The sequence below is a fragment of the Rhyacophila brunnea genome, unplaced genomic scaffold (assembly GCF_057557595.1).
Source record: "Rhyacophila brunnea isolate RB1 unplaced genomic scaffold, BYU_Rbru_1.0 scaffold_7, whole genome shotgun sequence".
Lineage (NCBI taxonomy): Eukaryota > Metazoa > Arthropoda > Insecta > Trichoptera > Rhyacophilidae > Rhyacophila > Rhyacophila brunnea.
In genome coordinates, this window is record NW_028233339.1 from 14,159,526 (window position 1) to 14,183,187 (window position 23,662).

At 32.8% G+C, this 23,662-nt stretch overlaps 1 protein-coding gene across 1 annotated transcript in view; it reads right to left on the reverse strand.

The window, feature by feature from the left end:
* LOC147064530 (uncharacterized) overlaps positions 1–23,662 on the reverse strand; it is a 179,247-nt gene that overhangs the window by 61,287 nt on the left and 94,298 nt on the right. Inside the window, exons 2-3 of the mRNA XM_085958222.1 lie at positions 13,358–15,500; positions 11,874–12,392 (exon numbers count right to left, since the gene is read on the reverse strand). Of these exons, the coding sequence (XP_085814348.1) occupies positions 11,874–12,392; positions 13,358–15,483 (2,645 nt within the window). The 5' untranslated portion in view covers positions 15,484–15,500. The remainder of the gene's footprint in view (positions 1–11,873; positions 12,393–13,357; positions 15,501–23,662) is intronic.

Below are 23,662 nucleotides of genomic sequence, written 5' to 3' on the forward strand. Positions count from 1 at the left end.
TGCCAGCGAGTCCAAAATTTCGTCGCACCTATAGTTTTTTTTTTTTTTTAGAATTATTAATAACCTTGTCCTTGCTTTTTCGTACAAGGTGGTTGTTAGTAATTTTGAACAATCACGAACACCCAGGCTTTGAGACAAACACATAAATATTGTGTGTCCTGACCGGGAATCGAACCCAAAAACTCTCGGATGGAAGGCAAGCGCCACTGAAGTACCGTCTTAAATTGAAGCGTTTTTCGCAAACAGCCACGGAGTCAACCATCAATAAGCATAGGTAAAAATGTGGAGTAGATAACTACTTACCAACGAGCGTGGCATGCAATGCGGAAATAGCACGATTCGTTCGCAGTTGAAATATCATTGCAGCGGCCATTTCTCAGATCTGGCTTCTGACGTCACAATCCACAGGCAAGGTGTCACTCCGTTGCCCCTTTGCGAGTTTTGAATTCCTCGATAAGTTAATAATATTATCATTACTGTAGTAGATATACATTAATAGGTTTACTTCACAGCGATAAGAGATTTTATAAATGTCACTTCAAAATCAAGTAACAATAAAATTCCATTAGTTTATGTTTATAAGATGTATTATGACTATCGAAAGGAAAAAGGGCGTAATCCACATAAATCAATTTTTACAGGAGGCACAAAAACGTTTTCGTTATGGTTTTCGGTCAAAGTTAAAATAAAAAAAATAACATAACCTTGAAGTGCATCATAATTAATAACCTGGTTTAATATCCCTAATCTGATATTAATTAAAAAATAACCAACAAAATGATGGTTAAGTCATTTTTCCCACGTCACTTCCTTCTCTTTTTAATTGTTAGCTAAATTTAGATAATAAATCGGCATTTACAGCTTGCAACCTTTGAACACAACGTGTATTTAGTCGTATACAACGTTACTTTGCAGTAAAACCTATTTTGAAAAAACTGGGGGGTTACGTCCTTTTTCTTTCTACAGTCGAATATGTATTATCTTAAAAATGCATTTGGTACCTAATATATTTCTGGTAACGATTGTAAACCCCGTACCTAATCAGTAAAAGCTTCAAAAAATTGCCATAAGCTAAATAATATCTGATTTTTCTGAAAAAATCTTATGTACCTGTTTATATTTCCGCAGATTGTAAGAAAAAATATCAAATTTGCGTCTAGCCACGTCACCAAAAATACCTTTCAATAAAAAAAAAATCAACTTTCTTTGACTTTCGCCACATTTCCACTAAGGGAAAAGACTGACACTCGGGCGAAAATCTTTGGTTCGTCGCTTATAACTCACCACCCAAAACATTTAATATCTTAACCTCTCACAAATAAAAATATGTAATTGACTTAAGTATTTAATTATCTTTATGGACCACCTTGTAGGTAGTAATAAGCAATCGTAATAAATTAAAAAAAGATATAGGTAGTATGAGTATCCATAAGTTGATCATGTTTCATCAATATTGTTCTAACAGTTATTGAAATAACAAAACAAACATACAGGCAAAACATCACAAAGCCCGATCTACGCTACAAAGAATTTCCAGGGTTTTGCGTGGTGGTTTTATAGACTTTCATAGCCGAATCCAATATTTAGTAATTGGTTGGGCCATTTATGTTCCGATTCCACTCCTTATCTCCTCACCCACTTCCTAATTTCCAGTGTTATTGTTACCAGACAATGAATAAGCAAGAGACGGTGTTACAAAGAACATTCAGTTGCATCTCGATAGCGGGCTTCTAATAACTTTCCGTCGCTTAAGTGATTGATTCAATAAATACAGACTCATCCAGAATCTATCATCATCATCATACACCCTCACATATAATCCATAAAACTGTGTCACAAAGTGCGTGAGTGTACGAACCGGGTGACCCAAAACAACAACACCGCGCGAGCGTAAGTTGAAACCAGACCACGGAGCCATCATACATCATCACAAAGGTCAGTGTCTGGCATTCTGTTCCATCGCCCCCACCCCTAGATCCGACCTCCTCATCTTCCCTTATAATAATTACAGTCCACTTAAAAAGCTCAACCAGTAATATCCAATGCGGAGAGCGAACAAGGCATTTTTCTCAGCCGGCACAAATTCCTTTTGACTTAGCATCAAGTAGAGTAGTTTACGTTCCAAAGTCCTTAAATAAACTTTGTAGTAAATGCGAGGTATCCATAAAGGCATTTAAAAAAATATTCTTGATCCTTATTTATAAAATTATTAGTATGTGATTATTATGTTATATGATAAAAATATACCGATTATTAATTACAATTTTTTTTTATTCAACGAATAATAATTCACAAGATTTAACATTCTAATTATTGAACATACATAATTTTGAAAACACTTCTGAGAAAATATATTATAACCAATAGAAAAAATCTTTTTGAAAAAAGTAAGACACCACCCCACAGGAATCGAACTTGCATCTCTCGGGTATCGCGCTCATGCAAATTGACTACAATGCTAAAGGAGTCATACTTAACTACGACAAATTTTAACTAATGGGTTTTAATACTCACTATAGCGCTTTCTAAGTTGAGCTACATTGGCGATCGGCTTTTTTATTTTAAATCAAAGTAGGTAGGTACTTACCTATTACTTTAGATACTAACCGACGTTACGGATCACTCCAAGATTTGTTGTAACTTACTTGAACTTACTCGCTAATAATTTTTAACTAACTTTTTTTTTATAACGAATAATTCACGAGATTTAAGAATGTATGTATTCTAATTATTGAACATAGAGGTTACTTTTTTCAAAAAGATTTTTTCTATTGGTTATAATATATTTTCTCATAATTGTTTTCAATATTATAATACCGATTATTATTACCTATTAATTAATGTCATTTTAATATTCCCAAACCCATAAATAAATTACTCAGTTTGTATTGATCATAGATTTGACCCGCTTGTGCGAGTATAAAATGGCTATTTAAAATAACTTTGAAACTACGTATCGATTTGTACTTTCATATAGTACTTTTGCGTACCAAAGTGCAGTAAAAAACGGCATGCATTCGAAGAATAAAGTTTGAAATTGTTGAACATATTGCAACGCGATGCATTTGGCCCGCGTATACCATAAAGGCGGGATGGTGGATTCGTAATAATTTGCATATAAAATTCATATTATTTGAGTAGATTCGCCTTGCGTTCCTCATAAACTACCATAAAACTTTCGAACATGACTTGATGTTTAACTTGGCGGTATAAATTGCCGAGTATGCAAACGATTAATAGTTGAAGTAAAATAATACAAACCTCCATGTTGACATTTCGCCAAGTGAATTATGGCCAAGTTATGTTGGGCTGAATGACGGTTTATGCGCGAGCTCACGTTTTGCGGACTCTACGCCAGTGGTTCCCCAATGCCCATAGATACCGTTACATGTCATTATTATTTAACGTAATTTTCTAGTTACATTCAGTGCCGCCCTTGAGCGGACTTAGAACGTCGTCCATTTTATATTTAGTTTGAAATTATCTGCAGATTCGTTAGGTTCCTACTTACTTAAATTATAATAAATTTCAGGTATTTTAAACAGAAAAATAAACCAAAAATCTTATAGTAGGTTTTGCAGATTTATTTGGTGACATCGCATTGAAATACTTGGGATTAATGCTAGAAACCTAACAGAATTTTTTATACTACCCAAAACCACACTATATTTAGAAATTTTGATAAACAATCATAAATAATCTGCAAATAACATTACGTAAATAAGACGGTAATCAAGCCCTAATTATTTTTTCTGAAATTACTCTTTACGCCTTGTCTGTCCAGATGGCGCGATTTGACTGGAGCGTAAAAACTCGCGCGCATTCCGGGTACATGTGACCTCATTGAGCCGTCCACATGCACATGCAAGTACTCGCCAAACTCTCGACAACACGACATTTTTATGGGCATTTTAAAATAAATTACGTCACCTAGGTCGTCAATACCAAGAATATATCTTGCTAGTATATTGTGAGTTATTAAATCTAAGGAGCCATGCGTCACGACTGAGTCGCGCTTGTCTTTTATGCCTATTAAAAATGTAATACGTTGCATACTGCCAAATGAATCGCGTTATATGGGCGCAACAAGTTTTTGTTATTTGCGCGTAAAGCGCGGTGAGACAGGCGCCATCTGGACAAGGTCTAAGAGAACTAACTACGCATTTCGTTAGTCGACACTTGGATCACACATGGATGTCATCATCTACAACTCTACATTTATATGTTTTGTACAATATATAAATGCATTTACATGATCCTACTCTGGTGTAAGAAGGTACAACGTTAAAGTACCCGTATTGTTATTCTATGGTTGCAAATTTTAGATAGAAAATTGCAACACAAAAAGAAGAAATGTGCAAGTAGGTATAACTAATATTTAAATTTATTCCATTACATAATATTATGTACTTATATTTATTTTTAAAGTGAATTTTAAACGGAAATTTTGAGAAGCTCCGTTGAATGGGGTAGCGTACTGTAAATAGGTTGATCATATTTAAACAAAGCAATATATTATTAGTTTTTAGAAGGTTTAAAAGATTTATAGCAGTTTTGATATTGCTTTTGTACGATCTACGAGTAGTCTAAAAGTGATGGAGGTGCACAAGGGACGATTGCCTTGGGGCGGTTGGATAATTTAAATTTAGAATATTGCTTTGTATAAAATTAAAAGATTAGTATGCGAAATGTATGTTACACAAAACTAAATGATACGAGTACATAAATAAATACTTTGAATGCTGAGAAGCCGTCCACCATTCACAATTTATAAGTTGGTAATAACGTATATATAAATGTATTAGCATATAATATATAAACAAGGTAGGACGTGAAATAACAGTAAAAGATTATCTACCACTGCTAAGTAAGTTGTCTTGCATATGTAAAAGAATTATTTCGACAAAATTATATTAATTAATGAAGACATCCAAATTGTCTTTGGATTGATAATTGGCTTTGAAAAATGTTTCCAATTATTTTAAGGAATCACCACAATAAATAATAAATAATATATGCACATATTATTATGCTTGATTTCATTATTAATTATTTTTTCAATGCGTAATGTGTTGTATGACAGCACAATTATTTTCATGTTATTGTTTTGTTCATCTGTCATCGACGTCAAAATAATATTTTAAATTGGAACTGCCCAAAAGATTTATAAAACTAAAATTAATATAGTTAGGTATACATAAGATAACATTATTTTCCTGATTCAAAGCGCCACAAAACAACAAGTAAAAAACGATAATAATTTCTGGTAAAACATCAGCCAGGGTCCACTGCAGGATAAATACCTCCTATCTTCTTTCCACTCTTCTCGGCCCCTAGTTTTTCGGTACCAAGACCAAGTGAGTCGATTCCGGGTTTAGTGTCCCTTAGTACCATCGTATGACTGTATTATTAACCATCGGTTTTCGACTTGCCGAGCACATATGTCTAGCTCATTGCCATTTCATCAACCCTCTATCAAATCGTGTAGTCTTGTCTAGGGAATCCAATCCCGAGCCAAAATTCTGATCCCGGGATTATAATTTGACAATCCCGGGATCCCGAGACTGGTCTCGGGATTAGTATTTTTCTCCATTGTTAATATAATTTTTCTATATTTACAAATAACATTGATAAAATCGGTCAAAAATAAATCTAGTAAAATTTATACTATTTAGGGCATTTATTGTTAATATTGTATACGGTCAATCTTGGAAATACATAAGTTTAATGGAGTAAATAATATTGTAATATAAATAATAATGTGAATTCAATATGAGATTGCTGTTTCTGATAGTAATGATTAATGAATGGGTTAGCGAGATTGAAAATAGTAAAGCAAATCATGGTGTACTTATGGCCTTTCCGCTTCATAAATCTAATTAGTCAGCCAAATATGAAACTCCCGTAAAACATTTGAGATCGTGGTGGAATTACTTTGTTAATAGTGCTAAGCATTGTTTTTTTCCAATCTTTCTATTTTTTATTAATTTATGTGAAAAAATAAAATGAATCGGCAACTTACACATGGGTATAAATCAAACTTCATTCAAACTCAGTTTATTTCTAATGTAGTTATTTGTTTTTAAAAGTATTTTTTCTGTTATATTTTCGTTTTTATTTTATTTTCCATAAGAAATGATGAAAAGATCAATCCCGAAAGTTTTGGGATTATGTTTATCAATCCCGGGATTCACAGGTATCGAAAATAGCTCGGGATCCCGGGATTCGGGATCCCGGGATTGAAATCCCTAGTCTTGTCTGCCTTCGTAGAGATTTGTTTATTATGTCATCTTTCCGCGTTATGCTTAACATGCACTTTTTATTCCACGTTGTGTAACGTGGCAAGTAAAATTTAAACTGACAAAATATATATTCCTTAGGAGAGTATTTAATTAAGTAGATACCTGTTCTGTCATAATAATAGGTGGGTGTGAACGGATCTTAAGGCGGAAACTCGTGTTCGTATGATTGGTGTGTTTGAAAAGTATTCATGCTCAAGTCATGAATTTATAAGCCGTTTTTTATTATTTACTAATAACCAGTGGGAAAATATTTGTCAAGTAGGTACCTATACCAGTCATGGGATTGCGCCTTTAGTAAAATTTCATAATAATTAATTCCCATTAACGCATGACCCCATATATTTTATTCGTATCCGGAAAATTGTACGTACGCAGTTCGCCGTATCACACTCCATCGTGAAATGTTTTATCGGAAATATATGGCCGTATATTAAAGACCGTCCAACCTCTTTGGGTCATATAGTACCAATTAATATCATTGAATAGTACTGACATACAATTAATGTCTAAATAAAACACGGTTTTTGTCGGTTTACACTTTACAGGAAGTCAGCAGCAAACATATTTTGAAAATAACCGATATACTGGACTATTTGTTAGGTTAGGTTAGGTTTTCATTATTTAATTTGATTTAATCTACCGTATAGTATACGGTCATCTCATTCTGATAGAAAGCTCACGGCGAACTGTGCTACGGTGAAATGTTTTACGTACATTTTACATGCAATCATATTTATTAAGTATGACTATGCATAAAAGGACCCTGAACCTACTACTTATTACTAATACTTTTTACTAAAATATTATTAATTATTGGTACGCAAAATGGTGGCAAACTGTGTTTATATTATAATATTTACAAATCAACCAGTGGCATATTTTTTATGGCATATCTCACTATGTAAATAAAACTGTCGATAGCGAAATTTGATACGAAATTTCATTTATATATGAAAATATTTTCCTATTAGGTGATTTTACGGTTCTTTTAATGTCATACAAATAGTCGGGTTAATAAATTAGATATCTTTTATTGATTCGGGAAGAAGTCAGCGATGATTTTTGATTCAAAAATTAATGTCATTTCAGAAGGCCGACCATGCGGATTATGTTACATGGCAAATTTTATACAAGCTACCATACTTATCATTATTAATAATAAAATAATTAAGTATAAAATCGTCTGAATGCAAATGAGTAAATAAAATTTCGATTTATAAATCGATAATTCAGAAACTATATTATAGCCCATAATTGATTGCAAATGAAAGAGATGATTATTTTTGTTTTCACCTGACAAGTTTTATTTTTAGAAATAATCTGAAGATTTTAAAGGTTAATTAGCTAGGTTGAGGGAAATACATTTTTGAAATTTGATTATAAAATGTCATATTGATCAATCAGTATTATGCTAAGTGTTATGCCAAAATAATAACAATAAATAATCGTTATGGAATGAGACAGTCTGTAAAAATTGAATTTTAATTAACAATAAATAGTCGACGATTTTCAAATCAATAAATAGTAATCATATAATGACCGCTTTGAGGTGCAAAGCAGGTGTATTTGGCAAGGAAAACAAAATAAACTTGAATAAATATTTTGGAATTAATTTAATTAATTATGTGACAACGTAACGGAGCACATGATAAAATAGAAGTGACGAAGACGCTGCATTAGACGTTTTATAATTTAACGTTTACTATAATTTTCCACTGATAAATTAACTACGAGAAATTGATAAACATATAATTTAATTGCCACCAATAGACATGAACATTGATAAATTATTCCATGCAAATGTATCGATATTCGAATTGCAAAGATTACTAATAGTTTAATATATACCTATTACCTACCTACTATGGTTATCAATTTATGAAAATAACTGTACATAGTCGATTTAAAGAATATATTGATTCATCCGAAATTTAACCCCACGATCTATGCGTAAATTGTAGCACTTTGCTGATTTGGGTTTGAAGATAAGATCTAGGTACATCTTAAAGCAGGGTTTTGAATGTGTGAGTGTCCTACGAAAATGATGCACACATATTGCAACCTTCAAATACGCCAATATTGAATGAGGGTAAGTGCATAAAGCGAGAGCAGTTGCCGGAACGAAGGACAAGCTTAGAATGACGTATTCTTGACACATGTTTAAGTTTATCCCATATTCTAATGTAATGGAGTTTTTTTTAAAATAGCAAATGAAAATGAGGTGAACATATAGTTCGAAGAAAAGACAATCGTTAGAAAACGTTCGAAAGGTAAACGAAACAGAGACAATAGTTAAGTTTTGCCGAAGTACATGGAAATGCTAATTGGTACGACGTTGAGGCCGAGGGGAATGGAATCAGCTTGAAGAGACTTTTATCGAGTAATGAATCAAATTTATGCTGATGATGATAAACCAGGGAACTCAGAAACAATGGGAACTGAAATACCTAACGGGTAAGCAGAAGCAGGCAACCGATCTCGAGTAAGGAAGAATACGGAATAAATTTAAACACGTGTCAATAATACGTTTAGTTCGAATACTGAAAACTGCTCTCGGTTTATGCATTTACGGTCATTTAATATTGGTATATTACACCCACTATTACACGTGGATAATGCGTGTTTCATTTTCGTAGGACACTCACACATTCAAAACCCTTCATCAACATGTGGAGTATTGAACATAGCCTATCGGTATTCTATTTATTATCTGTTCTGTGTGATAAACAATTTAATGAGCTAAATATATATATTTTTGTATTATGTCAATTTATTGTAAAAATAATGTTTCTTCTTGCCATTTATTTTTATTTATATATCTATACCTACTGCTTTGCTTGTTGGACATAAATTTACCGTAATAAGAAAATTATATGCGAGTCAGAAGAGATCGTGCACGGGAGTTAACGACAAACAGAAGGGGATCTCGCGAGATGGCCGAGCAGTGTTGATCTCTTTGACCGTTTGACATTTTATTACCGAGCAGATTCAAATGAAATGCGCTTGTAAATATTGCACTCACCCATCATATTAATAAAATAACCCGTCGAGCCATGGAGAACTACTGTCATTGCATTGCTTTGCATGTGTTTTCATATTACTTTTCTTAGCAAATTGTTATAAGTACGCGTGCCATGCATAAATACCGGACGTTAGTTTCCTATTCATATTTTATCATTAAACATAACACAATTTCTTTTTTAATGTAAGTTTAATATAATACATCTGAATGCTTCGACAAAACTCAAATAAAAAGTTATATTTTAATTACATATTATTTCTTTCATTAACTTTGCTTGCTGCATTATTAAGAAATTAATGAATTTACAAAAATTTGATTTAAAAAATTGAGGAGTAAAAAAACAAAAAAAAAAAATACCTCGATTTTGATTGTGAACGGAATTTCTTAAATTTGACGGTTTTTTGGCCAAAAGAGCTAAAAAAACAACTTCCCACTTTGATTCTGAACGGAAATCAGGGCTCAAAATGACCGGAGCGCACCGGAGCGCCGTTCCGGTTTGTGGAATCTGTAGAGTTATCGCTCCGTCTCGTGGTTAAAATATTTTGACCGTCTGAGCTAGATATGCCATATAACATAAAATCTAGCACATTTATGTTTATAAAATACCCAAAAAAATTGATAACCATATTAATATCCTCAGAAAATTTTCGAGCGCTCTGGTTCGTAAACTTTTCCAGTTCAAGTGCTGACGGAAATATCTCCGTTAAAAATTTTTGTCATGGAAAGTTAAAAAGAAGAAAGAATGCTCAAATTATGCTCAATATGCTCAAACTTGTACTTAATATGAAGTAAATAAAAAACAAACAAACAAACAATAATATAGAATACTGAAATGTCATTTTGATTTCCATAGTAATGCACGTATATATTAATAATTTAGTTGCTAGGACATGGTATGGGGGGATCCATTTTGAAATAATATCAATAATAATTTATTTTAAATTATTTAACGTGATAGGAGGGGGTGTAGTTAACAAAATCTAACTTTATTGTCCCTAGCAACCAATAATAGTGAATTGGATAACGGATTTCTTCCGAAATAACTTTTCATACAAAAAAGAATTAACTGAAAATTAATTCAATTCTACTTAAAGATGGCTAAAAGTATTAAAAGAATGCATTGGCATCGTGTTCTGATATATTCTATAAGTTTCAAATGTCTAGCTAGTCGGTAAGTTAGTTAAAAATCGATTGCAAAATTTGTACTGGAAAAACAACCACCGGACAAACGAGAATACGAGCTAATAAAAACGCAGTAAAAAATCTCGAGAATTCCCGAATAAATATCATTGAATTCGAGATTTCTCGAACCTCAAGAAATGAAAAAAGTTGAGAACTAACAAGCTTTAGTCCAAACGTCATTTTTGAAGAAATTATTGTCGTTTTATCACGTTATAGCAATTATTAATTTTTTTCAATTACCTACCTAATGAGTGATAACAGATTTTTTTAAATAGGCTTGTGAATCTAATCGCACGCGATATATATATGCAAATATTTGTAGTCAATCTTGAACCTTGATTATCTCAAAACTAATAATCGTAAAATAAGTAATAACTGGAGTGCAGTCAAAGTACAATAATCAGTTTTTGATTTTTATAATAAGACTAAATATTTGAGATTTTCTTTTTTTACAAAATGTTTCAGAACTTTTGTTTTATATTAATATACACCTTTTTCTCACGTGCATTTAAAAATTTGTCATAAAGACTAATGATGAATTTTTAGGCGTATTACTAAATGGGTGGTAGTATTATAAAATTGTCTGCGAATATACATTACTGGGAGTATGTCGCTGCTTCAGTACTAGGGTACACTATGTGACAAAATGTCAGTTTTGACTTGAATCAAAAAATATGAAGAATCAGTGAAGTTTCTGGGAAAGGCTGCACTATTTTTGTAATTTATTTTACTATAATATTTCAGATAAATTTGTAGACACCAACATGAATATCAAAGGAGTATGTTTGTTTTAGTGCAATACTACACTTTATTACATGAATTGATTTAATTTAAATAAGGAAGGGAATTTGAGGTGGGTCTTTATAATTTTAGATAAAATATTCATGTTTTTAGTATATTTACATAATAATAATATATAAATACTTTTTAAAAATAACTAATTACTCCCTTATTGGTGTTATTCAAAAACTTTGACAGCCATTTTCTCCTAACAGGTTTTTGTCAAATAATGTCAGTACAAGGGGTATTGAGGCAGCGATGTATACATTCACATTGAATGCATCCCATACAAAAATAGGAACCTATTGGTATAATATAGATATGCAAATTCATTGCCTTCTTCAAAGAATAATGATTAAAAAAATATTTCATATTGTAATTTGGTCATTATGTACATATTTGTGTATAGATACTAACATTTTATCAATCAACATTATTGTATAGTCAGAAATAATTATTTTATTTAAGATTAATAATATAAAATAATTTAGTACCTGTATTATATTGTAATTGTTGTTTTAAACATAAAAATTAACGATGGAGACATTCAAGAGCTTAATAAAAAATATAAAACTGTAAGTACTCACTTTTTCGAAAAACCGGCGCCGCACTCCGAGCACAGGAAGCGTCTCGGCGCTTCGTCACATTTTCCCACCTTTTCGCTCACTAATGGCGCCGATAAATACTCATCACCGCTTTTCTGACAATCGCTGTGCATCCGCTTGACGTGGAAGATTAGGTTACTCTTCCTAGAGAAACTAGAGTTGCATACTCTACATACGTGAGGTCTTTCGTTGGTATGCTGTCTCAGGTGACAGCGCAACGATGGCTTCAAGAACAGCTTCTGACACACAGGACATGCGTACTTCTCGGAGATCTTGTCTTTATTGTTTTTGCCAGTTTCTTCAATTATTGGCTCGCCGTGCAAGACTTCGTGAAATATGCACTCGGCGTGTGATGCAGTTACAAATGGACACATTCGGCAATTCCACATTTGGAGAGCGGAATAATGCGGATGAGTCGTGTCTTCGAATGAGCATGCCTTGTTTCTGATGTGCCATGTCACTTCTTGGGGGAGAGTGAATTTTTTTCCGCATTGAGGGCAACTGTGGAAAAAAACACAAATTATTCAGATGATTACGCGGTAATTAAAACTGTTCATTATTCACTTAAGGCGAAGAGAATTGCTACTGTAGACTTACTGGGGGCATCTAGCGACAGAATATTTAACTGATAAATTATAAAAGTGTTTTAAATGATTAATATATAAATCTAAAGACATTCATTATAATACTTAAATATATATTTTTTTAAATTCCAAGATTATCATAACTATTATAAAATTTGCGTTCTTTGAACACTTTCATCCTATTATTACATACGTATTATAAATAATTATGTTTATCATTAAACTGTGGTTTAATAATATCTATTATCATATTATTTTGTTGTTATTATTATTATTATTATGTTATTATTATTATTATGTTATTTTTTTTAATAATTCGGAATTTTATTGAATTTTAAAAATTAATTACAAAAATCATCGATTTTTCTAAAAAAATAAAATGTGTTTAACTTGAAATCCATTTTTTTTATAAACCAAGATTCACTATTGAATAATCCAACAACTAAATTTAATAAAAATAAAAAATGACTTCATGTTATACCTACCTATTATATATTATAAAATGACATAATTTGTCGTATGAAAGGTAAAACGATGTTCATACCTATTTACTTAGTCGTTTATCAACATGAGATTTTGTGATGTTTTTATTCTTCTTTTGTTTCTTCATATGAACGAGGAATGTTAAATCATGGTAAAAAAAACTATTGAAACATCATTACAATACTATTTTTCGTATGGACTGGCCAGCTATAAAATAAGATGGTTCCTATTTCAATCCGCCATTAGGGCTGCACGAAAATGGAGGTTATTTCACTAATACTGAGTTTCTACGAGGAATGGTTCTTACCCATTTTTGCCGAACCCATTTAGTCATCGTTCTGGGTCAAACATATTAACATAATATAAGTATCTATTGTAAGGTGTTTTTGTCATAGTTACCTGGAAAAAACGTCTTTGTGTTGTTGCTGTATGTGATATTTCAATTCAATAATATTGGCAAATCTTGGAGCATCACAGTGCTGACAAGCCTTAGACAGATCTTTAACTTCAAACCCTTTCTCTCTTCTCTGTTCCTTTTCTTTGATTCTATGTGACTGTAGACTTCTGTGCACCAGAGCTTCTTTTGCTGAAGAAAACTCTAAAGAACATGCCGAGCAAAAATACATCTTCCTGCTATGTTTTTTTAAGATATGACGAGAAAGTCCAATCCTTGTCTTGCAAACATAAGAACACTGGCTACATTTCTTCGTTTCCTGATACTCATCAGATGCAGTAGATGAAGTTGATGCTTTGCAGTGGATTTTACTATGTTTTTTCAATTGAGCATTATATCGAAACCTTTTATCGCAAATTTGACAAGAAATAATCGATTTCTTTCTTATAATAATGGGCATAGATCTATTGATTGCCGCGATTACTTCTAGGTGGTCACAGCCTAATAAATGGTCTTCCATAGATAATGAACTTTTAGTTTCGTATTTACAAAATGAGCACCAGTATTTTCCGCTCATGTTGTCTGTAGTATTTTTGTGAGATTTGGATCTCCAGTGGCTCAAAAAATCGGATTGCCAGTTTGTATAGAACTTACATGGACTGCATTGGAATGGAGACTGGCGAGTTATTCTGCAAATATTATCTAAAATTTGCTGCCTGTTTACTTCGTCATTCATACTGCTTTTTCTGAAGTGATAATGTGAAATCAAATGCTTCCCCATTAAAAATGGTTTTACTTTGCATTTACAAACGAGGCAAACAATCAAAGTGGATCTACGTTTTCGTTTCGTTCTGGGAACCTGAATATCTTTTTCGGCATCAGTTGATTTTTTAGTACTCTTTCTTGACAAATATATTGAGTCATCCAAATAAAGCGATCGTTTGATAGTTCTCTTCGCAATATCAACTACCAAAGAATTGTTTCTGAACGAGCCAGAATATTCCAAATCTTTTTCAGGGAGGGTGCGCTTTAGATGGAGATTTGACATTAAGTGTTTTTCGTAAATATTTCTTGATCCTAAACGACGATTACATGGACCGCACCAATATTGAACCGAACTTCCTTCTTTATGCAAAGCCATTGCGTCCATTATTTGTGTTTTCCCGCTTTCTTTAGCACCCGGTATCCATTTTCCTTTAGTATGTCCAGGAGGAGGCATATACGCGTCTTCTTCTTCATCATCTATTTCAAGACTCTTTTCCATTCTAGATATACTTTCCTGAGGCATGATCGGTTTCCATTTCCCTCCTGTATGTTCTTCTTCCCAATCTTCATTATGGTCCGGCTCCGGCGTTATTGGTGTAGCAGCAGTCCAATGCGTTGCCGAATCTCTACCACTAAAAATAGGTTTCCATTTACCACCGGTATGAGAAGGAGGCGGTTTCCATTTTTCAACAGAATGTACATGATCATCATCTTCCATATCGTCAGACTCATCAGACATATCACGAGAATCTTCATCGTGTTTGAAATCATCAATTATCGCAAACGACGGTTGAGTGTGTTCTTTTTTAACGGTCTCACAAATATTCGCGACAGCTTTGATAAGCTTAGTTTGATTATCATCTGTACCTGTTACTTTCAAATTGTGTCCACCGATCCAATCTTCACCACGCTTATTTGAAACAACATTAGAATAAGATTCATTTGTCCCATAAATTTCTTTTACTGTAAAATTTGTAGCTAGCATAGCAGCCGTAGCTCGTCTTGTCAAAACTCCAGCACCAGATTTAGAATTTATTTGTATTGGTGGAGGTATTGCTACAGTAGGCTTTTTAAAACTACTTTGAAGTTCCAGTGATTGAAAGAATACATCAGCTCCAAGATTATATTCTTTCTCTTCGTGAAACGGTCCTATTTGTGATTCAGATAAAACTTTTGATTCATCATGTTTTATTTGATCTAAAGCATCAGAACTGATGCTTAAATCTTGCGGTATTGAAAGTTTATTTTTTCCACACATTGATTTTCTGTGTTTTACATAATTTTCTAATCCAATAATCGTCATGTTGCATTTAATGCAGAGGTGATTGTCATCCTCATCTTCGTCGACGTGTGGAAGCCCTAGCATCGTGCAGAGTTGTTTACCTGCGAAACAAGTTAGTCTGTTAGTCAAACTGATAAGTAGATAAGGTGATAATAAATCTCCCGTAGCTTCTTCGGCTGGCGATAAAGTTTCAGGCTTCAACGCGCTCGCGAGATGATAGAGACAACGCCGTGATTGATGATGAGAGCTTAAATTAATTGTTGACGCAGGTACGACTACGTATGAAGCTAACTTACTTACACATGCCAAACAAAGTTGTAGTTGCTTAGATACTTTGTTAGAGCACCCCTCCACTGACACTTCTAGGTGAAATGTGCGAAGTATTAGTCACAAGGGTTGACAAAGAAAATAACACACTGATTAAATGATAGAACTTAATGTGTCAATAAAAAGTGTTACAACAAATTACATAATTTTATTAATAGTTTTAAAATACTGATTGTGACTTTTAAAATAAAGTATATGATTATTTAGATAATATTATATACGGCTAATTAATCATTAGGTATAAGCGAAACCATTAGATGGTAAAGAATCTAGTAATATCATCATAAATCGCCAGGTTTTCGAATTTAGAACTAAGTTCATCACAGTATTAAAGTATTGAATTATATGTCAAATGTTAGCATGTGGCGCCCTCACTCAGCGGATAACTTATACTGGACTATTGCAAAAAACATCCAACGTTTAATCAAACAGTTATTCATTCCGTGAAGGCAGTGACGTCCATATGCAAAGTGAGACCCTTACACAGATTTTCATTGCCGTCACTTTTCATTTTTAGTTTCAAATTGTCTGCAAATTCATTCAGGTATCTACCTATTAACTTATTTTATTATTAATTTTCGGTCATGACCAACCATGATATGCACTCATACACACCATCTACTGAGAATTAAAACATTTCCACAAAACCTACTCTCAAACAGTGGCGGTATTAGGTAGGTGGACGTCTATGGCGCTGACAAGTTTGGAGGCACCCTTATAAAAAATTGCCTTTGCGATAAACCACCATTGCTATATGTATTACAATGGGTACTACAATACAATAATAGCTGTATTGTCAGAATTAATTAAGCTTTGGTTATTTTTTTAAAATTAAGCAGTCGACACTTTTTCTCATTTAGTGCTAACACCGCGACTGGCGCGTTTGGAGTCGTTGGCCATTATATATACTTAAGTTTTGTTATTAAGTTAATTAAGTCGAAATATTTGTAGTCGTTCCTTCATTCGCCGCCCTTTATAATGTGCCACCCCCATGCAACGCATGACAGGCCTACCCCCACGGAACGTCACTGCGTAGAGGTATAAATATAGTGTATTTACGTAATGGCATGATACCATGAATGTACAGCTGAAGGTTCCTCATAGAAAAAATATTATTTATGCTCTAAAGCAGAGCATATCAGTATACCGTATACCTATCACTACCACAGCCGAGTTAACTCGTCAAAGCATGTATGTCGCGTCAGGCCATGGACGAATTAACTCGTGCGTTCTTGTAAACGTCATAACTTCTGAATAAACTGTTTATGTATATTTTGTAAACAATATTTTATCATTTTAGTGTAAAAATATTCACGATAAAATCAAGAAACATGTTGATTTGGTAAGTTTTTACAAATATTAATCATTCTGCTCCAATTTCATATTTTTAAGGGATTTATATTAGGTATTCCAAAAATAGCTGGCTTACAAGTGTCCACCTAGTAAACATTGGCTGGCAGTGATAAGGCCCATGGTTTTTATCCGCATACTTGATTTTGTGCACTTTTTTTTATTAAATAAGTAGTTTCCAATTGTTATGTAATTAGATAAAAATAGTAGATAGGCTAAGTTATGTTGAAAGTATGATATGTGCACAAATTTTAACAATTTACACGAAAATATTCGTTATGACGTATTGAACGCGATGAAAATTGTTGGTTGCATTGATAACCCTGCCGATTGGAAACATAAGCGCCGCGACGCTCGTCGGTCCGGTATGTGCCGACGCCGAAGGCCTCTCTACGCAGCAAGAATTACTTTAAAATACTTTAAGACGAAATAATTAAGTGCTTTTAAGGGGTAATGTGATACAGTACAATGATGGCTTTTTTGAAACGTATTGTACATATGATTTTTTTCAAAATATTGTGAACTCAAACATAGGTACTTAATAATAAATATGTAGATACCAGTGACGAAGGGTGCCTTTTGAAAGTAGGTGGGCTATGGTAGATAATTGAAAATAAGTCCTAGAAGCCATATTTACAGTGAGTACCTACTTGAATTTGAATTTTGTTCGTCTTCAATGTTTTACTGAATAAATATAAATATAAAATAATATAAGTAAAAAGAGACAAAATAAAGTATATATTTTTAAAAGTAATGCCCAACCGTCTCAACCGCAATTTGCACTCGAAAATTGTACTATCACAGGAGTCGGACGTTCAGTCCTCAGGACCACGGGACGAATCCAGTACGCCGAAATGAATAGTTATACATATAAGAAAAGAGCCTGTTGGGCTTAATAACAAAAAGCCTCAGGTCACATGATATAATGACCCTGGTTTTGTGTGTATGTATTTTTTATAATAAGTACTGTATGATTGTTTGTATGTGTTGTGTGCGTGAAATTTACCAAATTACTTGAAGCCTTTATATTATTGTGTTTGTCTCTGCTACATATTAGTACCAATACTAATTGCGTCAGTAAAAGTAAATACAATATGTCTATCCAGGCGGTTACTAATAAGTAATAATACATTCCTACATATACGACAGATATCGTTGGGAAACTAAATTTAAAAAAAAAAATCTAAGAAGGTAGGCTTTAGATCAGTGATCGCCAAACGGTAGATCACATAGGATATTTTATCATATTATTTATAGATTTGCCTCTCAAAAAAAAACTATCCAGCTCTATCGTCGAAAATTTTCAAGAAGATGGCCCTTCATCAGAAATGGAATTGTTAAAATTTCAATGTGATTTGTCGCTTTAAGAGTATTGCCTCAACTGTAGAATCTGTATGGCCTTTCGTCCCAATAGAAAAGTATCAAATTTTAGTTCGAATTGCACTCAAAATGAAGGCATTGTTTTGTTCTACCTACCTATATGAATCAACGTTTTCCACTATGAAGGTTGTTAAAAGTAAATATAGAAACAGACACATATGTACATCTTGATAATTGCATTTAGGTGGGAGTGACAAGGTACTCATCGAGAATTGAAAAAAGTGTGGAGGAAAGTGAATGCCATTCTTTTCACTAATTATTTTTACTTTTAATCACACTTATTTCAAGATATTTCTCAATTATTACTTTGTTTATAAATAAATAATTACCTTATTATTTGAATTCCGATGTTTATTTTAAGTTTATTTTAAGTAATATAATAATATTATGTATGGTACGATAAAGGACAATGATAACAAATTATAAATAAATAATTTGTATAAGTAGCTCACATCCTTATTGAGTTTGGAGACCACTGCTTTATATAATCTCATAGGAGGCCTAGTATGGAGTCTTCTCTACTGACCAATATTCTAAACATATTTTTTTTTGTTACCTATTCAAAATCGAGTTGTATACCTACCCATACAAGATTTAATTGAAAATTCATAATAATTTTGAAAAACGTCAGAAACAGATTTATTTTATTAGATTATTAACATGGTGTATATTAGACTGAATTATTTTCTTCATTTTGGTTAATGTGCAACGTACGAAATTGTGGGATACTGAAAACTGATGGATTTCTTACATAAAGAAGATGATCTGTAATCTTTGGATGACTAAGTCCGTTAACGTATCTATTGCGGAGAAGCTGAATATCCAGAAAAGGAGTTCGGGGTTATGTGTGAAAATCTGACTTCAATTCTTCATCTATACCTATGACCAGTAAATATCCTAAGTCAGAGAGACTTGTAGTCATCGGATAACTCAAAGGAGGCAACTACATTAAAAGTAAGGACGTGGAAGATACGAAACCCAGGCGAGCTTATAAATCTACTTATTACTTAATTCAGAAAAAAAACTTGTGTCAGCTAGTGAAGGTTGTGATTAGTCCTAGATTTACCATAAAGTTGAAGTATTTTTTCAGATCGTTACAGACCAGAATCACTAACGTTCATTTGCTCAAATGTTAACAGAGTTTGAAATATTGTTGTTTTAATTTAATAAAACGCAATTTTTTTGTAGTACTTATTCCGCTTTTAATCAATAGATTAGGACCGGTTTCGTCCGCCACAGAAGGACATTTTCAACTGAATACATTTTTTTGTATAAATACATTTATGTCGCTTTGGATTTTGTTTGATAAATATTGTCTTAAAAAAAATGTATTCAGTTGAAAATGTCCCTCTGTGGCGGACGAAGCCGGTCCTAATCTATTGATCAAAAGTGGAATAAATACTACATAAAAAATGTGTTTATTAAATTAAAACAACAATACAATGCAGTTCCCCCATGAATTGACAGTTAACAAAAAAAAATTAAAAAATATAAAAAAAAGAGTTTGAAATAATAAAAATCACTATAATTTTTTGATTACAAGTGATACTAAAAGATAAATAAGATTAGTATTACTAAAAAACATTTTTTTATGAGGTACCTATTTATGTACTTTTTTGGAGCCTCTGATATGTATTATCCCAGCGTCTAGTGGTGTAGTGGTAAATAAAATAGTACCGAATCACTGTTTTTTAAAAAATTCCAATAAATTCTCCTTCTTTTCAGTATTACGACCGACAGGCACTGACAATTTTGTAGCAGCAATGACTAGGATTATTGATAGACAAAAAATCGATTCAATTAGAGTAAAGTAGGCAACATATTATTTTCTACTGAGTACCAACTTAATCACATCGGGATTGGAATGACTGTTTTTTTCGTATATTTACGCCCATATTACTAAGTATGAATTAAACCCCGGACCCATGGTATGAGAAGTCAATGTCTTACACATTGGACTAGGAGTGGCACCAACTCATTTGATGAAACACACACGTGTCTATTACAATCTCACGAAGAAGATATCCCTCCAGTGAATTGAAGGACTCCGAACAAAAAGAGGAGAGTGGGGAGGATTGGAGCAGTGATGGCACCGTTGAAATAGTGCATTCGCTCACGCAACTGCAGCCAACTTAATAATAACTGTAGACGTGCAAAATGCAATTTGTTGTAATTTACTGTTCCGCATTATAATGTGCCCCTCTGTTTCAGTTGTTCGGTAAATGCATCGGCGAAGGGAGCCAGGGTGAGTGGGGCGCGGCGAGACGCTGGGAGAGGCATTTTGATTGAAAGCTTTGCACTGCATTTGTAATCGTATGGCATTATTAATGACTGCAGTGTTTCCGGGAATTTTTAGATTCGAACGAACGAGGTAACGATTAATGTCTCCTTAGTAAGAGCATGATTTTACCCTTTAAAATAATAATTTTAAGTAGGTACCTAACTTAGTGAATTAATTTTTACTGCAGTCCATTTTTATTTTAAATGAAGTACGTGGTGGCGAAGAACTAGAGACTGAGTAGACTGAAAATATCTAGGGGATACCTTCATCCAGTAGCGAATCGACCTCAACTGATGATGATATTATATGACACATCTGATAAAGAAAATCTCAATATTGACGAGGTCAGAATAGTTTAAAGACATGAAGGCAAAATTGCAATATAAAACCTGATTGCAATGTAGGTGAAGTTAATTTTTAACCACATTTATCTGTTTTAATCGATTTGCGAAAGAATGATGCATACTGAAATGTCAGCAGTGTCGTTAACGAGGGGTCTTTTATTATTCATATGTTGTATCTATTAGTATTTAAAAGACACGTTCACATACAACCATCGATGTTGTTTTAATTTATTTGTTAAAATAACGAATTTATTTCAGTAGGTAATACTACAACGTCACATCTATTATATTTATACGTTGAAGAAAGTCTTATTCTACTAAACGCATACATGTGACCACTAACCACCGCGACCTGTGGTTGCCACATGCTGCAGACTGGATTTTTGAGTCCCCGGTTTGTCGATGTTACCGACAACCAATCTTCGTGCTCATACCACTGCAACGCATTTCATAAGCTATCGAAATGTCGCGGAACGCCATAATATACTCCACATAATAATATTATGTGGAGTAAACATGTAGGTATATGCGACCAGTGACAGCAACCAGTGGTGACGCTAAGCTACAAAGGATTGCGTATTCGCTATGCCTAATGCGTAGCTGTAGCTAAAAAATTGCTAATGATTAAATTGGCTGCATGTAATTTCACAATGGAGATTCATTCGAAGCAAACATCACAGTTTTCTGCGTTGAATAGAAGATTATTATGTAAGTATGTAACAAATATGTAATGTAAAACAGGTGAGTGCCGTTCAACTTAGTACTCGAGACAGCGAATAAATGTACCTATAAATCCAGAGACATAATATAGCCACCGTCTTAAGTACCTACTCTTGAACTATCCAGAGGAATACTTGGGAAAACCCAGGATATAAATAGTTTTATAAAAATATTAGTTTATATAATATATATTATCTACTTACTAATATCATTTAATTTTACACATTTTTTCAATTATTTTGTTTCCTCTTTTATTTTATTACTGTTTAACTATTTATTAATTCTCATGTGATTCTCAATGTAGGTAATATAATATGTATCTAACTGATTGTTTGCAATGAAATAAGTAATATAAATTATATTAAATCCTAAAAATTATAAAAAAATAGGTTTATGTATGTTTAAATAATTTATTTGAATGATATTTACGGCTTATACATATTATATATTAATTATACTTATGTCAATATTTTTCAAAAATAATTATTGAGTTAATTATTTTATTAGGTATGTAGTCCAAAAAAATGTTGAAATTTACTACATACTAATAAAATATAAATCGTGTCGTTCTTTGTTATTAGTTAAATTATTAAAAAAAGTAGTTTATGCCCTAAAACAGAGCATTGGAGTCAGGCGTTAGGGGCGAGCGTCATACCTATCTGTTATTAGACCACAAGCACAATCCGAAATATTAAATAGATAAAGACTGATAATAGTATATTGTGTCGACATTATGCAATGTATTTATGTATGTGTACGTGCACTCAGCATACTTCTCGATAATAGCTACGACATAATTTGAAACAACCTTAAAAACATACATATACCTACCTATAATATAAAAATAACTGTAGAAAATTATTTCAACCGTATCGGTAGGTATTGAACCTACAGCCATAGTAATCCGGGCGAGCAGATCAACCAAATTAGATACTGGCTCAAATCCTAGCCATGCCAAATCAATTAATTTGAATGTTGTTCAATGAATAATAATATGTAATATATTTTTAAATCTTGTGTAGGTCTTTAATAAAAATAATCACCGTAAAAAAATCTTTCGCTTCATAGTATTTAGGCAGTAGGTATATTTTTAATTGATATATTATAATTATATTGGCGGTGCTCACATCGATATTGAGTAATCACCAACCAGTGGCACGTAAGTCAGACATCGTTGCTACGGTCGCCGTGGCGAGTGGAAGTGCGTGTCTCACCTGGATCAGAGCATCTGTACTGCGCACTGCAACATCAACAGTGAACCAGGAGTCTTTCTTGGAAACCCGCAGGGATCCGGACACGAGAATCAAGCTACGCTCGGATAATAAAGCTGATTGCTGCCAATCTAGTAGTATGGAAATCCTGAATTAACGCACGCAAATATTGATTTATTTTAATAATAGTGAACCAATTATGTGTAGAATGTATCGTATCACCATATAATTAATTATCATGATTTATAAGACCCTTCATTTCGTCAATATTTGTCTCAATAGTAAACATTACACGTATGACATTCGTATGAATAAAATTAGTTTTAAAATCCATAAATTAAAAAGTATTTGTAAGTACCTAAATAAAAAATTGAATTTGTAGATAGATTAACAAGTTTATTAAAAAAAATATTAGGTACCTACCTAGGTAAATACTTTGTAGTGGCAGGTTTAGTGACTTGAAAGCTCGACGCACTCACTGAGTGATTTTGAGGTCCCCCACGATGATAAAATAAAAGAAAAACCATAAATTCCAACTATCAACATACCTAATAAAAATAACAATGTAGGTATCTATGCCCTATTCAATTATTTTTGAAGGTGACAGGGGATGATGCATAATATTAGTGGTTTATTTTTTTATATAAAAA